The following is a 21,664-nucleotide window of genomic DNA, read 5'->3' as shown; positions in this document are numbered from 1 at the left end:
TACTTATCTCACACCTAAACTTTATTTTTTTTTCATTTATATCAACCAAATCATTCATATCACATTAAAAATACCACCATTTTAACTATTAAAAAATGAAATATGCCTTTTCATGCATAGTTAAAGTGGAATGTATGTAAAAAAAGTTTAGGTGCTAGATATGTCAATACATAATGTAGATCTTCCTATACTGTAAACTGTCAGTAAAACAGTACCATCTTGTTACTGATTTTTTTGATGACTTTTCTAAAACAGGATATTGATTTGGATAATGCAAGGCATGTTCGTAGTCATTTATCTCCTGAAAATAATGAACTTGAGGTATGAATTTTTTTTAAGTAGTTTTAACTGGTAGTTTTGATAAGGCAAGGAAGGTGGTGACGTGGTGGTATGAGATTGTGAGTAATCAATATATAGGAATTCAGTTGTATGCATGTAAAACCCGTATAAAACATTGTTTGAACACATTATTTCAAATAATTACTTCACATAAAAATTTAGAATGTAAAATTTTTTAGGAAAAAAATTGAGGAAAATGCTGATTGTCGTGGTATTAGCTTTTTAAGCTTTCATTACTATTTGCAATTTATTTCGTAGTTTCATGTGATAAGTGTTTTTGGGGCAATATCATGCTTTTTATATTTTTTTTTTCATTTAAGGCTTTTACGGATGATTGATGATCAATGTTTCTTACTCAGGGTTAGACGGACAATTGAAGCCTTAATATTGTGTTAGACTTGTTTTGTAAGTGTATGTGATAAATATTAAGGATCATCATGGTTTTTAAATAATGTAATTACTACTGGAACTTCACGTCAATTATCAGCTTTTCTTACAAAGGCTTATGAATAATAATATGTACTCTAATATTTGTTTTGTATTCTTTTATTGTATTTTTTTATTAAATATTGCTTTCTCATTTAATATCTTTTAGGTTTTAATTTATGATGTTTTTTTACCTATCATTGAACAAGCATGATTAATTTTAATATCATTTTTAAGTCAGAGGAAGCTATGATCCGAGATCAAGAAGAACGTTTGCAGTTGGAAAGGAATATGAGAGAAAGAGATGCGGCTAGAACACACAAGGTAGATTAAAAAATTATCATTGGTGTGTTTTTTTGTATATAAATTTACACACAAATATATTTCTTTTATAGTATTTCGGGCTTTAACCTCTTTTGTGTGGGCTACGTTGTTTGCAACAAAACTGCTCTAGTTTTTACTTTTTTCATTGATTTATTTTCATAAATGCACTAACCTATTATGACTAGCTCTTTCTTAGGGTTCTTTATTGTTTAAAAGTCATATAACCTACGCTTGCTTAATCTTTAAGCTGTTTCATGAAGAGCTAACCCTAAAGTTATTGTGGCTGAAACAAAATCACTGGATCTGTTTGCATTATCTAGTCTTTGAGCAGCTAAATTTAGTTGCAAATGTAATAAAAAAGCACACCAAATACGTGAAAATGGGGGGATAGGTTGTGATTATTATGCACTGTCTTGCCTGTACATTTGTAAAGGGCTTTATATGTAAAATATCCAAAGTTTCTTTAGTTGGATGCCTTAAAAAAATCTTTGTTAACTTCATACGATGATATAGCATATGTTTAACACTATTAATACTTTCCCGCAAAATTCTCTTTTGGTTATTTTATTTGCTCCTGAATGTCTTCTTAAGTCTGATGCCTTTTTTGTTAAATATTTACTTCTTTTTTGAGAGATTTGAAGTGTGTACACGGCAAAAGTAATGAACTAATTCCTTGTCAAGAGATCCAGAAGTTCTCTATTTGGAAATCACAAAAAAAAAAAAAAAAATTTACCCATATGTAGGGTTGTTAAAAAAACTCGTTGTTGGTGAACTGCTACTATTCGGCTCGTTCGTTAAGTAAATGAGTCGAACACAAATAATTCTTTGTTCGCTCATGTTCGGCTTGTTTTCTCTCTAAATAAAAAAAAATATATATATAATAAGATATATAATAATATATTATATATATTATTTATATAATAATATATTATATATATCTATATCTAAGTTTAAATCATAACAGCTTGTGCATTAATGTGGTTGTGTGCCTTTTGTTGCATATAGTTGGTCCAAGTTTGAATCCAACACTCTACATCGATTTTTTCCAATTAATTTCAACAAACTAATTTCAAGGCGAGCACAAGTCGAAAATGAAAAAGATATTTAAATCGAGCCGGACACGAACACACTATTCACGAGCTAATTTCAAACACGAGCAATTTCGAACGAGCCGAACACGAGCCAAGCCTGATCTCGCTCTAGCTCGGCTCGTTTACAACCTATCATATGGTTATATAAACAATTTTTTGCATCACTAAAACTTATGAAGTTTTCTTTTGTTTTTTTTACTGTCTTCTTAAATATTATTCTAATTATTTCATAAAGAGCCATGCATTTCTGTTCTTAGATACTTGCAATCCTTATCTCCCATTCGAATGCCAAAACAATAAGTTTGGCAACTTATTTTGCGGTGAAAATGCTAATTCAATTCAATTATATGCCCCTTCACCTTTTCCATGTTTTAGTTGTAAATTTTTATTTCCTTCCAAAAGCATGGCCTTTCCCAAGAGTCCCATGTTCAACTATATGGATTCTTTTTTACTATTTATTCCTGTTAAATTCTTTAGGTCCCGTTTGAGATCACTTTATCTTTATGTTTTCTATTTTTTATTTTTTATTATTTATATTATATTTAAAGCATGTGTAATTGTGTATATGTTTTTAAAAATACTCAAAACATCTTTTTGGTGTGTTGAGTATTTTTAAACAAAGTGATTTGTTTTTAAAAACAAAAAATAAAACATATAAAAATTATACTAAACAAACATGTTTTCAGAAACATAAGTAAAAAAAAAAAAAAATACAAAAATAATGCCAAACGGCCCCTTAGTTAGTGTCTAGTTTTTTTTTTTATTTTCTCTTAGGAAAAACTATGAACGTTAGCTTCTGTCTTCTTCCTTATATATTTGAGCTCCACCGTCAACACTTTATTCCCATTATTGTAAACACTAACTTGGTGAATAGTTTCTTTCTGCCATACTCTTTTCATAGTTTTTTTTGTTACTCATTCTTGTTTATGATGCTGAAACCTATTTGTTTAAATCTTCTCTAATGTGATATTATCTTGCGTATTTGGTTTTAGCCTATTGACATTTTCCGGCAAAATTGTCCTCCATTTGTGTTTTCAACCTACACTCATAAGTGGAGGCAGACTTCTTTTTGCCATGCGGTTTGCAGTTGGTTTTTATGGTTGCTGTTTTTCTTCTCAATTTATCTTCCATTGCCACTTTTATCTCAAGATAATGATGCTGTATTGTCAAAATAAATATTACTAATGGTGCACCTCCAAAATGTTTTTTCCTTTACATCCTCTTACTTGTGTAAAGTTAGTCTAATGGTAATTTTATGCAGCATCTGTTTCTGATATTTTGATTGAGATGATTTTGAACGTGCTAGAAGTTAAGTGTTTTTTATGCAACAACAACAACAAGTCTTTATCCCACTTAATAGTGTCGGCTACGTGAATCCTTTTACTCCATTGTGTCCTATTAAGTGTCATATTTTCATTTAGGGTGCATCTGGAGTGGCAATACGGTACCGCACAACACTTTTTTCTTGTTTAAAAAAATCGTGTTTTTCTTGCTTTTTCGAAATGTTGCAATTGAAAGTTGTGTTTTGCAGTCATATCTTACTAAGTGTGGTGGTTGCTAGAAAACCGTCGTTTGAATTTTTAATTTTTTTTATGTAATGACCACCGCAGTTTTTTGAACAACAGCTTCTGTTGTTGCACCTTAATAATTGCTTCTTCAAATAGCTCCCCCAAACAAACCCTTAATTCGAATAAATTAAGATAGTTTTTTATACAATATGTCCAAGTTTTTTTAAGTCTTCCTTTTTCTTTCTTAATAAAAGTCGAATCTAAATCATCTACTCTCTTAACCGGGTCATTTAATGTGACCAAACCATCTAAAACGACTCTCTTTAATCTTGTCTGCCTGTGGAGCTACACCAACATTTTCACGTATACATCGTTTCACATTTTGTCTCTATTTGTCACTCCACTCATCAGCCTTAGCATTCTCATCTCAGCAACACTTAACTTAGTTTATTCTTCTCTTTTGAAGGCCAACATTCTGTGTCATAAATCATTGCAGGTCTCACCGCCATCTAAGTTTTATTTTTCTATCATACAATAAACTCGATGCATTTCTCTACTTCAACCAGCCAACTTGAATTCTACTAATAACATAAAATTTATTTTTGTTTGTAGTTGGCTTGTTTATAATTCGAGCTTAAAAAATTATTCGCGTTTGGCTCGTTTACTTAACGAATGATTTGAACACGAGCCGTTTAACTAACCAAACACGATCTGTTCGCGAACAACAAGCTTTTTTGACAGCCCCACCGTGAGTTGGGATTGGGCTTAGGCTTGTTTTTTTCTTTTGAGTATTTATATACACAGCGATCAATTCCAATCTGTCTACATATGTAACCCCTAAATTTTACTTTTTACATTCATACCACCCAAGTTCTTATATGTATTTTTTTAAATATAAGATGAAAAATTAATATAAAAATGATATAAATAAATATTATTATTAATTATTTAATTATTTTGATCCAAAACAAGCAATCACGAACTAGCAAAATTTTTTTTGTGTTCGACTCATTTATAAATTGAGCTGAGAAAAAATGCTCGTGCTTAGCTCGCTCGATTAACGAATGAATCAAACACAGGCTACTTAACAAACCAAGCAACTGTTGTTCGCGAATGAGGAGCTTTTTTGATATGCTTTAATATCACCATCACTTTGAACAATAAACTCAAGATATCTAAAATGCTCACACTATTTAATGATTTGATCACTCATAGTTACAACTTTGCCACTAGATCTTCTACTACTAAAATTACATTCCATGCATTCAATTTTAAATCTATTCAAACGAAAGTCTTTATATTATATTGTAGAACTTCATAATTCAAGTGTATTCTGAACTCTTTCTCTAATATTATCCTTAAGACGAATATCATTAACGAAAAGCATACACCAAGATGCATCCTCATCTAATTGTCTAGTAAGAGCATCCATAACTAAACCAAGAAGATATGGGCTTAAAGCCAATCCCTGTGCAATCCAACTAAAATAAGAGAATACTGGGTCAATCCTCCTCTTATTCGAACATAAGTAACAACTCTAGTATATATATTTTTAATGACTTGAATATAAGTCATATCAGCATCTTTCTTTTCTAGAACTCTGCAAAGACTCTTAGAACCTTATCGCAAGCGATGCTTTTCTATCACACGATAGGCCCGATGCATTCTTCCACTCAACCAACTAAATTGAGTTCTACTAATAACACCACATCTATATTACTATCACTTTGAACAATAGACCCGAAATATCTAAAAAGTACACACATTTTTAATGATTTGATCACTCATAGTTTTAACTCTGCCATTAGAGCTACTATTACTAAAATTACATTCCATGTATTCAGTTTTAGATCTACTCTAACGAATGCCTTTGGAATCCAAAATAGGCCACTATAGTTCAAGTTTTTCCTAAACTCTTTCTAGGCTTCTCCTCAAGAAGGATATCATCAGCGAAAAGCATAGACCAAGGTTTATCCTCTTGTAAATGTCCAGTAAGGGCATCAATAACTAAAGCAAAAAGATATTGGCTTAAACTCAATCCCTGATGTAATCCAACAAAAATAGGAAAATACTTGGTCAATCCTCCTGTTCAAACTCAAGTAATAGATTTAGTATAGATGTTTTTAATGATTTGAATATAAGTCATATCAATCCCTTTCTTCTCTAGAACTCTCCAAAGGAGTTCTCTTGGAATCTCATCGTAAATTTTTTTAAATCAATAAAAATTATATGTAGATTCTCCTTTCTTTTTGTACTTCTTCCATCAGACCTCTCAATAAATGTATAGATTCTATAGTAGACTTGTCTGTCATAAAGTCAATCTGATTTTGAGAAATCTTTGTGTCACGTCTTAATCTATTTTCAATTACTATCTCTCATAATTTGATTGTATGACACATTAACTTAATTTCTCAATAATTTGCACACTCTAATGCATCTGCTTTATTTTAAAAAATGAGAACCAAAATACTCTTCCTCCACTCCTCAACCATCTTTCAATAATTTGACTACCCTATTAACATGTTCATTTAAATCTCATCTAATAAAAATTCTTTTTTCAAGGTGCGTTAGTAATATTAATTATTCTATATCATTCCATTTTTTTTTTGAATCTATATCTAAATCTAAGTAAATGTTTATAACATTAAAAATCTTACTATCAATAATAACTTTTAGGGCTATAATTCTATCTCCAACTATATTAATTTTTACAACATTATGTTTTAAACTTATATCTATAATTACACATATACCATATCTAGTGCGACTTCAACTTGAATACCATAATTTAAAATCTAAGCTATCAATCTTCTTATTTATTTTCTTCAACTCATTTAGTTTCTTAGCCATCTAATTCTATGATTATGTTTCATTGTATTTTTTTGTCTTACAACTTGTCATCTTAAAATTTTGAACTAATAATTGATGTTGAGCTCTTAAATTTTTATTTGGAATGGCCTTACAATCTTTACATTCTTGATGATATCTTTTTCTCTTAAGAATATAATCAAATTATATCTTATTAGATCCATTCTTTTAAGTAATTATATGTTCATTTCTTTTCTTAAATAAAGTATGAAAAAGGACAAAATCACAAGCTAAAACAAAATCTAATATGATTTTGCCTTCTTCATTAATCACTCCAAAGTCGTAGCAATCATAATATTTCTAAATTCTACTACTTTATCAAAATGTCCATTTAAACCTCATTTAATAAAATTTTTTTCTTCAAGGGGTGTTATTAATATTAATTCTTCTATATCATTCCAATTTTTTTTTCTTTTGAATCTATATCTAAATCTAAATAAATGCTTATAACTTTAAAAATTTTACTATCAATAATAATTTTTAGCGCTATAATTCTATCTCCAACCATATTTGTTTTTAGAACATTATGTTTTAAACTTATATCTATAATTACACCTATGCCATATCTAGTGCGACTCCAATCTGAATACCATAATTTAAAACCTAAACTATCAATCTTCTTAGTCTTTTCTTCAACCTATTTAGTTTCTTGAATGCATAAGATATTTATCTTCTTATGAGCATGATATCCACTAATTTCATTAATTTACCGGTGAGAGTACTTACTTTCCAAAATTTTATCATATTATTAGTTTCATGTACTAAAGTTTTTGCCTACATCTGTCCATAAGATGAGAACTCTTGCTTATTTGTCACTACATTGGGCATCGATGTAGCAGCCTTTACATATTTTTTACTTTATTTAGGTCATACAATGCGTCTCTTTCAGTGATCGCCGCTGGATTTACACAATGATTTAAAGGATTCATGTCATAATTTTTTTTATAATGAAAATAAATTAGATATCTTCTTGCTGGTTAGAACTATGAAAAATGATATTGTATTCATGTATTTCTGATAAATTTCTAGTTATCAATTTATTTTTCCATTTCTTTTTGTTAGGTTACAGAACAAAAACTAACAAAGAAACAGGAAGGTATGACCAAGCGATTATAATTTAGTGATGCAACTCGCTGGCTTACTTTCATACACATTCATGTAACTTTGTTCTCTGCTGTTTATTTTATTGTGCCAACAGAGGAGATGATGCAAAGAGTTAAAGCGCTTGAAGAGAATGATATATCCAATCTAAGGTTTTTATCTTTCCACTATTTATTGAGTCTTGAGTCTTTTTTTTTTAATTTTATTTCAATTTTTTCTTTCTGAACCTTGAATAGTAATATTTGTACATCTTAGCATATGCATGGGTCATTTGAAATGCAGATGAACTTGTTTTCTTAATTTTGAAGTATTGAGTTCTGTTGTTACAACTTTTCTATATTATTATTCCAAATTGAGTCCTTCATTCTGATGATTGGAAAGTGGGGTGTCATACTTTTATTGAAGCCAGGCTGAAGAATGCTTCATGTTAGATGCTGATTGAATTTTTGTGTCTAGCATCTTAGTCTCATTACTATGGAAAGAATCTAACTTCTTGTTGCATCTCTTGCGATATATGTGCCCCAGAAATGTTTCAAGGCAAGTATACCTGCAGAAAAGGAAGGATCAGAAACTTCTTGAAATAAGGTACACATTAAGAAATGTCACTTTGATGGTCGAGGCTGTCCCAATTTAATTTGCTCTTTTTCTTAATTGGTTCTACTTCGCTGCTTCTACCTTTGGTGCTGCTTCTACCTTTAGATCCGATTTTTGATATTTTTTGGAATAACAGGGATGATATAATTGATCATGAGTATATCTTTGAAGGTGTTAAGTTGACAGATGCTGAGGAGCGTGAACTGAGGTATTTGATGCATTTACATATGATTATTACTTTTTAAAGCTTAAGTGCGAATATATAGCTTTGTTCATATGGATACCTTAATTTTCCATTGTGTGAGAATTTTAGAAGAAGATAGTTAATTTAATCTTTCCAAAGAATTTATTGACATTTGAATTATTGACATTTGAATATTAATTTGTAGTCATACTAAGGCTTAAGGTTTCCCTCCATCTACCTATCCTGCGATCAGGACTAAGGAAATCTGTTGGTTGATTGAATACTATTAGATTGATTTATTCTAGAATAAGCAATAATGGTTATACTGCATATTTTTATAATTACTTGATATAAGTTATCTTTGAATCGGTTATATACAACTTAGTCTTCAAAAACTTTATATTACGTGACCAAGTTTTAATCATTAGTATTACAAATAGAGAGTTGTGTAGTAACAATGTATGGCTAGCCTCCATTGAAACTTGGAGGTCATAAGTTCAAATCTTAGAACCACTCTCTACAATGGATGGTAAGCTATATGGTTCAACCACTCACTAAACCAAGATTGACAAAAGTTTTTTTATTGGCACTACCTTGTTATCTTACCCACAGAGTTATCTATGAAAGGTCAGAGTTATCTATGAAAGGTCATTACCATCTTATAATTTGCAAGCACTGCATTATTGTATTATTCCCACTAATAAAATAGTGATTTTGAGCTTGAATACTTTTATATCATGAATTTGAACTAATCTTCATTTTTTTGTTTATTTAGCATGAAGGGATGTTGTGATTTAAACTTTAACTAATGAGGGGATATTTACCCTTAATGCTCATTCTTGTTGTACATATTTTTTGGTTACATTTCAAGTAAAGTATCAATATTCTGCCTTTGGTGTTTTGTACATTTGGCATCATAAGTTGCGAACTTTAAATTCCAATCTTCTTAAGAGCATTTTCTAGAGCTATAGCACATTTTAAGCAGTTAAACAGAGATTCAAGGGAACTGATATTTCATTTTAATTGATTTTAATAAGCTCTTGAATGAACACACTTTTTTCTCATACAATATTTTTTATGTGCAGTTACAAGAAAAAGATTTATGAACTGGCAAAGCAGCACTTGGATGATGCTGATAAAATTGAGGAGGTGATTTGTCATCTTGCTCATGAAAAGTTTCTTGTGATATATCTCTTGTCAATTTTTTTTTTCTTTTTGTTCTTTTCAGTGAGCTCATCTGCAATAAAATAATTTTCAGTATAGGTTACCAGATGCGTATGATCAAGAGGGTGGTATAAATCAGGAGAAAAGGTTTGCTGTAGCTATGCAAAGATATAGGTATGATCTTTCCTACAGCTGCCTTAGTCATCAATCATAGGGCAGGACTGTTATTATTGGAGTTAGTGCAATATTTTTACCATAAATTATTTTATATAGGGACTCTGGTTCTTCTGATAAGATGAACCCATTTGCAGAGCAGGAGGCATGGGAGGAGCATCAAATTGGTATCATTTGTTTGTTATTTATTCCATTCTGTGCCTTCTCTTTAAGTAATTGCCTTTTAGCGAGTAGACTTTTTTCTTTTGTTTGTTTGTGAATTTTTTCAGGGAAGGCTACTTTAAGATATGGCTCAAAGAATAAAAAGCTATCATCAGATGATTACCAGTTAGTATAAATATATATTCATATGCTTATGAAAATTTGATGTGATTTTAATTTTTGGCAAATCTGTAATTTTCTTTTGCGCTTCTTCTCTAGGAGCATATAAATAGATGTGAACGATCTTGAATTTTAGATAATGTTGCTTAAATGTACATGTAGATATGTGTTTGAAGATGGGATTGATTTCATCAAGGCATCGGTCTTGGATGGAACTCAGGCAAGTGAACTAAAATAAGTTTTATGCTTCAAAAATTAAGATTTACTTCATATGAGAGACTGTTATAATAGTTACAAGTTTAGTTTTAACCTTGACTATTTCTAACTTATTTATAGTTTGAAGAAGACATGGCTGAGCAATCGAAAGCTTCAGCAGCAAAAACCATGTCACAAAAATTGCAGGTGCATTACTTTAAAAATACTAGTTTTTTTTAATCCTTCATTTTTATTTGGCAATTGCATTCTTTTTAATCCTTCATTTTTGATTGTTTTATCAACTTTGTTGAAGTTGTATTGATTTATTTATGCCTGGATGTACAGGAAGAAAGGAAATGTTTGCCCATATATCCTTATAAAGAGGAGTTTCTGAAGGCTATCAATGACCATCAGGTTTGTAAAACTTATTTCTTAAACATTTTGGATTTATTTGAAATTTGCTCTCGAGAACATATCAAAAGGCTCTTCAACATGACCTGACCAGTTCCATGCCCAGAAATTATCTCATCGCTTTTAGATCCTTAATTTGAAATTTAATGGCAAGGGCCTCATTGATCTTCTCAATCTTGTTTTCATCATCACCTGTCAGGATCATATCATCTATATAGATGATGTGTATCATATTCTTACCTCCCTATCATATCATCTTTATAGATAATGTGTATCACATTCTTACCTCTCTGTGTATACTTTATGAATACTGTTTGAACTTCTTTTCATTGGATGTACCTTCATAGTCTTGACAAACTTGTAAAACCATGCTCTTGGAGATTGTTTGAGGTCATAAAATGATTTTCTTTATTTTACTACCAGTGGTGGGATTTTCGTATACAATTCTTACTCAAGGTTTTCATGAAACCTATTTTTGGTATCAAGTTGAAGCAGTTCTCATTTTTTATTCACTGCCAAGGAAAGAACTCTTACAATGTTTGACTTGGACACGAGCAAATATCTCTTCATAGTCTGTTCCATAAGACTGAGTGAAACCATTCACTGGAAAGCTAACTTTCAACCTCTCAATGCTCCGATTTGTTTTGTACTTGGCGTTGAAAAAAGCTTTGTAAAAATTTATGTGTCATTTAGATCAAGTGTTTGAATCTCCTCTTTAATTTTTATTTTTTTCATTATGGACCTTACTTCATAAATAAACTTGGGTATTTGCACACTATCAATATTAGATACAAAAATTTTATAAATTGATGATAACTTCCCATATGCATCATAATCCTGGATGAGTAATTTGTGCAACTTTCCTCGTCTTCTCCATTGGATTACGCCTCCCTTGGAACTTCGAAGATGTTCAGGTTTAGTTGTGAACAGTTTTATGGTTGCACATTGTCTTTATCTTGCTTAGTGGATTTCTTTCTCTATGTATACACACAAAATTTTTTGTTGTCATTCTCAAATTGGATGTTCTCAATTGGTGGAACTTGAGATACAGGATGGTTAGGATATCTATAGTAGTGCCTCAAGTCTGATATTCTTCCGGACTCTCCTCTTGAATATCAGATTGAGATAATATGGTTGGCTTTCAAAGAATGTAATATTCATGGATTTATAATATTTTTTTTTGTAATGGGAGAATAACACTTGTGCCTCTTTTTTGCTAGAAACATACCCAATTAAGATACATTTGATTGATTTGGGTCAAATTTTGTGTGATTTGATGGGCGAATGTGAAATAAAGAGAGCCAAATATTTTTAGAGGAAGAAAGAATAGGAAGGCTCCGACATGAAGATATTTTTTCATCATAATATCGAGCAGGGCTTTGAATCTAAGGACCCTGTTTAGCATTCTATTAATGAGGTAGAGACTGTGAGTACATTCTCCATAAAACTTTTGGGATATTGTGAGAAAGCATTACAGATTTTGATATATCAAGAATATGTATATTCTTTCTCTCAGCTATCTCATTTTGTTATGGAGTTTCAACATTAGAACTCACATGGATAATACATTTTTTTGTAAGGTAAGGTATAAGGATATAATTGAAGTATTCCTTTGCATTATGAATTTCGACGGAAGGATTGAAAGATTTGTACAGTTTCATATTTTTTATTCATGAAGCATATCCAACTGGTTTTAGTGTGGTCATTTGTAAAGGAGATAAACCATCTGACTTCATTGACGGTTTTTAATTTTAATGGTCCCCTAATGTTACTGTAAATGATAGTGAAAGAAGGTGAGGGTTTGTACTAGGACAAAGGATACACATGACTAGTATGTTTAACTAATAAGTAGGATTTACACTGATAAATTTTTTTTATTATTAATAAAGAGACAAGGGTACAACTTTGCAACATAATGAAAATTGCGATACCCAAACAACAATATCATAATTGAACTTGACTTTCAACCGGATCAGACTTAACAAACTCAAGAATATGAGAAAATGGTGAAGAAGACACTTGCATGTTGAGAGAATAGCTTTCCTTATGCATACATAAACATTGATGCAATTCAACAATGAAGATCACCTTCCCTGAGTCCACCACTTGAAATTTATGAGTGTGAGAATAGAATTTAGTAACATGGTTCAAATCTCGAGCAAGATTGCTAATTGATAGGAAGTTACAATCTGATTGGGAAATATATAACATAGAAGAGAGTTGAATATATTTGGAGACTTTTATTTCTTTTTGGACAATCTTGGTGTGAGATCCACCGATAAGTCTGACAAATCTGGATTTGATAAACTCTTGGTTGTTAGTGAAAACATTAATATTTCTAAATATGTAATCAAAAGCACATGAATCTAGATTGGAGGACATGATATCTGGGTGTATAATCAAGTCAGTAGATAGGCCAATTGTGCCTGAAAGGTGTTTCTTCAACATCTCCAACTGTTTTCTGGTGAAAGGGCTAGGGTCGGGCAACCCGTCAGAAGAGGTAGTAGCTCAGCATAGGTAGGTTTTATTGTCTTGGTTTTTCATCCCTTATTCGGGTTTCCATTCTACAAGTTTTCTGGTTATTTTCCAGCACTTTTTGTTTGTATGACTAAGTTTCTTGCAGTGTTCACTCAAGGGAAAATTAACCTTTGAAGTGGCGCTTGACATATTCATAATGTATTTGGTCATAAACTCTGTGTATTTAAGGTTGTAGTCGTAATAGAGAGGAACTTAATCGCAGCTGCTGAAGAGGAAGAAAGGTCGGGCGAGTGGCTCTTACAAAGAGGAGTCAACTGCTGCTACTGCTGTTGTAGTAGAGAGGTTTGATGATTGCTAAGAGATTTGGCGGTTGCTGCAGTGACTATTGTTGTTGGGGTCCAGCGACAACGATAACAAGGTCAACAACTGAGACCTGCAGCAGGAGGATTTTGGGCAGGGAGAGGTGGCTGCAGGAAGGTGAATTTTTTGTAGGTAGGAAAATTGGCTGTTGCGACTGTTGCTGCTGTAGAAGTGCTCTGTTGGAGGAGGAGCAGGGCCTGTAGCTAGGATAATTTGGGTTGGAGGGACAAGCCAATGGAAATGGAAAAAATGAACAGAGGAGGTCCTTTAGAGTGAATTTCGGTGCAAGGAAGAAGAGGAGGGACTCTGAAGGGGAGGGTGTGCAGACTAATTGAAAGGATTTTGGAGGAGGCCTGCAACAAAAGAATTCCGGCTTCAGAGAGTGTTTTGATGATAGAAAAATATAAAGGAAGACCTGCAGTAGGAGCTCTAGATGTAGGGAGGATTCCAAGGAGGTTTGAGATGATGGCTGCCTTTGGGACAATTGGAGAAGTCGACATGAGTGATACGAGGTCTGGCATATGAGGTCCGTCGTTTGATTTGGACAGGACCTTATGGGCTTACTAGGTGAGCGACAGAACCAGTTGGGTGGTGCAGATGAGCAAACGACTCAAACGATATGATCCAGCGGAGCAAAGGCGAGATCTAGGAAAGCATTCGCATTGTAGATGATGTCGCTTGAAGGCAAGAAAACACATGGCCACCATCTTCGACATCTCATACGAAGGAGATGACGATCTGTTTAAATCGAGAGGAGCTAGGGTTCAATCAGGGAACAACCTCCGAACCGGACTTTGATACCATGAAGAAATTTGGAGAAATAATATTTTTTTATTTATTAATAATCAAATTACAACTCTTCGCCATTTATAATAAGGAATGACTGGGGCAAACTTGATTACATTAATTACAACTTACCAAAGATAAAATAACTCGAGACGGAAAAAATATGAGATATCAAAAGTGGATAACTCTAAAATAGGAAACTCAGAATTCCACAATATTTATTTGACATTTATTAAATAAATTTATTTGGATTGTTTGCGTGACATATATAGTGTCCGGTGCGATGAGTCTTATCTTGTGTGAGGAGTAGGACTCGCAATAGTCTAATAAGATGTAAACGTCATTGCATGGTGAAAAAACGTCGATGTGCTTATTATGTTGCATAATTTAAGTATTGAATGATAAACATTAGATTAAGAAGAAAAAGTAGGTGATATGAAGAGCCTAGACACTAGATGAAGGGGCTTTCTAAGAGGAAAAAGATGGGAGGCGTTGGCTACCCCCAATTCGTATTTATTTATTTATTTTCACCATTTTAGTGTGTTGCCTCTTTGTCCTCTTTGTTAATTAAATAGCAGCAATTGGTGCATCTTTTTCAACTATATGTCACCTTAGTCTGGGGTGATATTTTTAAGCAGGATTGTTAATTTTAACTAATTAGTTTTACTTGCTCCGGGGCACCACTTGGTCATCCATTTTAATCATATGACGCCATAGTATGAGGGGATATTTTTTTGTGGTGCTAGAGGTCACAAGTTGGGTGAATGTTGCACACATACATATATATTTTTTATTCAACGTACATCTGCTCCACCATCAACAAGAAACTAATTTCGTTGGTTTTGTAATGGTTAGTGAGATATACGAGTGTGAATGAAAATTGTGATTTAAAGAAATATATATATAATAAAATTTTTAACCTGCTAGCAACGTTAATGTTTTGTAGGTGTGAGATTAAGATGAAGTAGGGTAGGAGGTAGGGTTGTTAAGGATCCGATTTTGAGCCGAGTTGGGGTGGGCTCAAAATCGGCTCTAAAAAATTCAATTCAAAATTTTGGCTCGTAGCCTGACTCGTTTATCTCAATTAGAGCCAAAATCAATCTTTGAGCTATATTGGCTAAATTTACAACCCTAACAACACTAGGACTCTTAATGATCCGATTTCGAGCTGAGATGGGGTTGGCTTAAAATAGGCTAAAAAAATTTGATCCAAAATTATGTCTCGTAGCTCGGCTCATTTATTTAGATCCGATCTTGATCCGAGCCAAAATTTGAATAAATCTTCGAGCGATTAATGATGTTCGAGCTAAATTCACAGCCCTAGTAAGAGGCGAATAGGAAGTCCGAGCAGGGAGGCAACTCAACGAACAATTTTGTCATTATAAGGGAAAATTAGTCAAAGGTGGACAATCCCCTATTAGCATGATTGCATTTTTTTGGAGCCGAAAACGAAGCTGTCGAAAGGGGACAACTAAACGAACAATTTCATTAAATTTGTTTCAAGCTAAACACGAGTCGAAAACAAGCCAATTGAATAAATTTGAATTGAACATGAATGTGTTTTTTGGAAACTTCTCTAATACGAGTTGAACACAAAAATAAAAAAAACAAATGAGTTGAACACGAACAAGTTTTGGGTTCACTTAAACTTAACCCATACAACCCTTGTAGCATATCATTTGGCCCACAACTCGTAACCAAATTTATCCTATTTTAGGGCTGCTTTAAGGTGTTTAGGAAAGAGATTTAGCGAGAAAGGGGTTGTGGAATAGCAAGAAAATGAAACTTTGGGGTATCAAGGAATTTTCGAAGAGATATGAGTAGAATTTGTTGTTGAACATCACATTCAAAATTGATCGTTGGTTTTCCTGGCTAAAATTACCAAAGAGGCCCACGAAACGATGTTATATAGATGTTACAGATGTTTACCATTTGTTCCTACAAAAGCCACAACCATACCATTTGCAAAAGGAAAATAATACGGCACTCCTTAGGATAGAAATCAGAGATTCAATCTTTAAAGCATAGAAAAAAAGTCAAAATTCTGAAAAGAAAAGGAAATAGCAAGATATAAATAGTTTCCCTTATAGAAATAACATAATTAAAAATAGAGAAATAGGAAAGACATAAAAAAATTTAAATTAGAAGTCAAAGTCCGATTCCAATTCTTGTGGTCGTGGCCTTTCGTGTCTTGCGAAACCTTCGAACCTCAAAAACTAGATCGCGGGATCCCTGGCGTAACGCTCCCATGTCATTCTCTCTGATGAGAGGCTTCTTTTTCGGAAGCTTCTGAAATCTATCTACCACCATAACAAGGTCATTGCACTGCTATTTTTGAGGGAGCCCCACTACGAAGTTTATGCTTATTTATCTAAGATAACTCTGAAACACGTACTTCCTTCTAAAGTTTGTCTTGATAGAATAGATAATTTTCATTTTTGGCCACAACCAGAGTTAGAATTGTACATAGATGAGTATTTTTACCAATCAAAACTTGAACCATTAAATTTGTATATATTTTTCTGCTAACTGGTTGAGCACATCTCAATAGCAAGTCTGTCTAGAAGAACCGACCCTCGAGTGAAGCTTATGACAGTCTGGACCACTCTGAGTCGCGATCACTTAAGAGATAAACTATCAGTCAGGATGTCCAGAAACTTCTTCAGCGATGAGTGCCCCGTTTCTCGTATTAGCTCCTCAGACTTACTATATTCTAGAAGAACCAATGTGAGTCATGCTGGTGTTTTTCTAATGGGCTTAGCTTGAAGGATCCGTCGAAGTACTAGCATCGCTCCCTTGTCGACTGGAAGCCTATACTCATATCTAATGTCTTTATTCTCTGCTGTGTCACTGCCCATTTATTTCTTTATTTATTTTCTTGCTCAATAAACTATTCTCCTAATTGGGAATTTTAATGCAATGTGCCCAAAATCGTAATATTTGAAGCACTTTCTGGCTGTGATAGATTTGGGAGTGCTAGTGGGCTCCAAATTTTCTCTATTCTGAATTGATTTATTCTCAAGCAGGATCAGTTTGGGTGCTCCATTGGTGTTTCTCCAACTTCAAAGCTAGGGCCTGAACATTGAGTTGGATTAATACAGTTATAGTTACGCCACATTACTGATAGCTCGCGCCAGCTCTCTAAGATATCTCCCACTGTGTGCTACTTTGTTTCCACCAACTCACATTTCAACTTGAGTTGATCAAATTGAGCTATGTACTCGTCAAAAAGTATCTCTTGCATAGATTGTGGAGCTTTGTAAACTTTTCCTCGCGATAATATGGGGAAAATTATTTATGTCGCACCTCTTTTTTTATCTTAGACCAAGTCGTGATCTTATTATTATTTTTTCGTTGCAGAATATGTTTGAGGTTCTCCCATCTCAAGGAGGCATTATCTTTTAACTTAATAATGGTTAGTTTTACTCTTCTTTCAGGCAGAACATTCTTGTAGTCAAAGACTCATTCCATTGTTTGATGTCACTCGATGAACTCATATGGATTCAAGTGACTGTCAAACTCCAACAAGTCAATCTTCACGCCAATATCTTGGATTTTCCTTTGATATTTCATGTCAAATGTATGAGGCATCAACTCTTCTCCTAATGAAGCTTCTTGGTATAATAGATTCACTTAATTCTCTCGATCTGATGAGTTAGTGGCTATGGGTTATCTCACCATGTTATCTTCTCTCAAAAATGGAATGATGTCTTTTTTTTCAATGGAAGTTTGGTTGGAAAAGGAAAATGTAATTTAGGGTTAGGGTTAGGGCTCGACGGGTGTTGTGGGAATTTTTTTTGAGGTATTGTGTTTAGTTATGTGGAGTTTTGGTTTGGGAGCAGAGAATACAAAATCCTAAAAAATTGTGATTGTTGGGCTTTGACACCTGATGATACTGTTCTAGATCTCCTAGAAGATGTTTGGGAAAGGAATTTAGTGGGGCAGGGATTGAGGAATAGCATGAAAGTGAAACCGTGGGATATCGACGTTTTATGGGAGGGGTATGAGGCGATATTTGTTGTTGAACAACAGATTCAGCATTGACCGTCGGTTGTTCTGGTTGAAAACAGCAAAGAGGCCCATGAAATGATGCAATATGGATGCTGAGGAGATTTACCATATATTCCTGCACAAGCTTCAAACATACTATTTGCTAAAGGAAAAAGATACATCACTTTTTAGGGTAGAAATCAGAGATGCTATCTCTAAAACACAAAAGAAAGCCGAAAGTTTGAAAAAATAGGAAATAAGAAGATATAAATAGTTTCTTCAGAAAATTACCTATTTATAAGTAGAGAAATAAGAAATAAAATGAAAAAAAAAACAAGCTAAATTGGAAGCTGGTGCACGGTTCAAATTTCCACAGTCCTTTGAAACCTGCGAATCGTGGAATTCCTTGAAAATGTGCACAGGCCTTTGAAACCTGTGAATCGTGGAATTCCCTGAAAATGTGATCATGGGATCCCTGGCGTATCGCTCCCAAAAATACGACATGACATTCTTAAGAATTAATGACGCAACATTTTGGAAAATGAATATAATAATAATAATAATAATAATAATAATAAACATGACATTATTAAGAATTAACGACGCAATATTTTGGAAAATGAATATAGTAATAATAATGATGATGATGATGATGATGATGATGAATTAATGGAAGAGTTAGATGCATATCGATCAATTTCTATTAATGGAAGAGTTAGATGCATATCGATCAATTTCTATGTATTTACATACCTAACACCTAACTTCAAATTTTTCATGTATGCCTCTTAGCTAATGCATGAATAGGTGTATTTTATTAAAAGTTAAAATAGTGGTTTTCTTATTTGATATTAAAAATTTGGGTGATGTAAATGTAAAAATAAAGTTTAGGTGTTTGAAATGTAAAAATATTGTACTTGGGTGGTGTGTATTTAGAAACTATTTAAACTCTGTAAAACACTTAATTATTTCTAAAATGTGTTTTACATTATCTTCTCTGACTATGAAGAATTCCATATTTTTTAATGAAGCTTTAAATATTAGAACATATGATCTTGGTGTTGTAGTTGCCATGGTTGTGAAAATTGAACCAGACTTTGAAATTTAATGAGAGGTTCAAGATTCAACAGTTTAATTGGGGTTGAATAAGATGATATAATAAATAAAAAAATAGTAAAATATGTAGTAATGATGTAATAATGCTATTTTCACAAACTCAATATACAATATTCTAATTGCAGACAGTTTATGTAAAATATTTTGCAAATTCAGTGGATCATGTTAAATGCATCAACAACAATGTCATACTTGAAAGTGTGGTAATATCCTCTCTACATCCAAGGAAAAGTGTTGCAAAAGCCTTGAGAAAAAGCCTTGTTCATATTGGATGGTGTAAACTTCGTGTAAAACGAAAATATATTTTTTACCCAATTAGTATTGTGGGGCTACTTGATGAGGCATCCTAAATTAGGTCGATTGCTGCACATAGTATTTCCATCAGTAGCCTGTAAATAAAATGTTGTTTGCGAAGTTTTCGAAAAGAATATTTATATATCTTTCAACACCTATTTTTTTCAACATACCCTACAAACTCACCAGAGCCTTAATTAATCACAAGAAATATTTTGCTCAAAACCTCACAAGGATCCATATTTACAGTTAATCTCTTTTTCATCCAACCAAATAATATTGATGCTTAACATAGGCTGTAATAATTTTATGTGGTACTTGTAAAATTCTCTGTTACATTTGCAAAAGAGTTCCTTATGCTGTTTTAGTATTCTTTTTTGGTCTGCGTGCTTTTATGGATATTTAAAGCTGAGGAGGAAACTGCTTTTGTTTCTTATATTAATGTTGAATAATAGTTTTTTGTTAGTTTGAATTGTTATGATTCACATTTTGGATCATGATTTCTTTTGAATTGATGTTACTCTCATTATCAAATTTGTCGGAATAGCTTACCTTCTTTATCGTGTAGATACTTGTTATTGTTGGAGAAACTGGCTCCGGAAAGACTACACAGTTGCCACAATATCTTCATGAAGCTGGGTATACGAAGGATGGGAAGAAGGTATTTTATAATGAAATTTAGCATTTGAAGATGATTTTTTTTCATTCAACCTTCTCGCCATTGGTTGTCATTTTCATTTCCTAAATTGAATGGCATTTCACAAATATTGTAAAAGTTGAAGGTTGATGTTTCTACCATAAATAGATAATTTGGCCATGAACTACAGCGCTTTTAAATCTCGTTATTAGCTCAGACACTTACACTTTTCAATATGCAATATTATTTTGATTATAGAATTCTACTTGCTTCTTCTGTCGTTGTCACTAAGCATATTATTAATTTTTGTGTTGTTTGTTATAATAACATGCTACTCAAGTTTATCTTATAAGCACGATGTGAATTTTTTAATACACATAACAATATTATAACTCATGCATTTCATGCAATAGTAAAACATTATCTTAGATTTTGTGAATATGATAATAAAATTAGGGATTTTACATACCAACCACTCAAAACATTGAATAGGTAATTTTAACCACCTAAACTTTAAATATAGCATTTTAACCACCTTTTTCATTACAACCACCCTCCTTTATCTACAAGTGAAGGCTTTGGATGAAAGTTTTGGGTGGTTAAAATGTTATATTTAAAATTTGGGTGGTTAACATGTTATATTCAATGTTTTTGAGTGGTTGGTATGTACACCCCTAAAATTAATTAAATTTGTGTTAAAATAACTATTTGAATAGCTTGAGTTGCCATCATGCTTAACTGATCATCTATTTTAAAAACGAGAGCAGAGTCTGAGAAGGTCAGTGAGTCGATTTTTAAAATTTCTATTTAGATCAATTAACCTTTAGATTTATTTCAGTATTAATTAATTAATATTTTCTAATTAATTTTCGTGTTTACCACTCCATCTCAAAGAGAGGGTTTGAAACAATTGAATTTCATTGGCATTCCTCTTCTTTTCATGATTTCTTTAGTAAGCAGCATAAAGTTTTGAAAGTTGACTTTTTCTGGCATGCTAAACAACTTAGGTTGGATGCACCCAACCGCGTCGTGTGGCTGCAATGAGTGTTGCGGCACGTGTGTCACAGGAAATGGGTGTTAAACTTGGTCATGAGGTTTGTAACACCATCTTAACTTCTCCTTTTTTGATTGATAAGCTGATAACTTAAATCTATGATTGGTTTTGGTATGCTATTTATTGGCAGGTTGGCTATTCTGTCAGGTTTGAAGATTGTACCTCTGAGAAGACTGTTCTAAAATATATGACCGATGGGATGTTGTTGCGGGAATTTCTCAGCGAACCTGATTTAGCAAGCTATAGGTG

The 21,664-nt window shown here is 32.6% G+C and overlaps 1 protein-coding gene across 1 annotated transcript in view; it reads left to right on the top strand.

Moving 5' to 3' along the window:
* The window catches only part of LOC110020538 (pre-mRNA-splicing factor ATP-dependent RNA helicase DEAH1-like), a 149,260-nt gene that overhangs the window by 38,761 nt on the left and 88,835 nt on the right, over positions 1–21,664 (top strand). Inside the window, exons 5-18 of the mRNA XM_020718677.1 lie at positions 256–321; positions 1,003–1,089; positions 7,619–7,652; positions 7,755–7,809; positions 8,183–8,242; positions 8,388–8,459; positions 9,521–9,584; positions 9,694–9,773; positions 9,873–9,940; positions 10,043–10,100; positions 10,257–10,314; positions 10,431–10,496; positions 10,635–10,703; positions 20,293–20,385. Of these exons, the coding sequence (XP_020574336.1) occupies positions 256–321; positions 1,003–1,089; positions 7,619–7,652; positions 7,755–7,809; positions 8,183–8,242; positions 8,388–8,459; positions 9,521–9,584; positions 9,694–9,773; positions 9,873–9,940; positions 10,043–10,100; positions 10,257–10,314; positions 10,431–10,496; positions 10,635–10,703; positions 20,293–20,385 (930 nt within the window). The remainder of the gene's footprint in view (positions 1–255; positions 322–1,002; positions 1,090–7,618; positions 7,653–7,754; positions 7,810–8,182; positions 8,243–8,387; positions 8,460–9,520; positions 9,585–9,693; positions 9,774–9,872; positions 9,941–10,042; positions 10,101–10,256; positions 10,315–10,430; positions 10,497–10,634; positions 10,704–20,292; positions 20,386–21,664) is intronic.

The sequence above is a fragment of the Phalaenopsis equestris genome, unplaced genomic scaffold (genome assembly GCF_001263595.1).
Source record: "Phalaenopsis equestris unplaced genomic scaffold, ASM126359v1 Scaffold000099, whole genome shotgun sequence".
NCBI lineage: Eukaryota > Viridiplantae > Streptophyta > Magnoliopsida > Asparagales > Orchidaceae > Phalaenopsis > Phalaenopsis equestris.
This window is presented reverse-complemented; position numbering and strand designations above follow the sequence as displayed.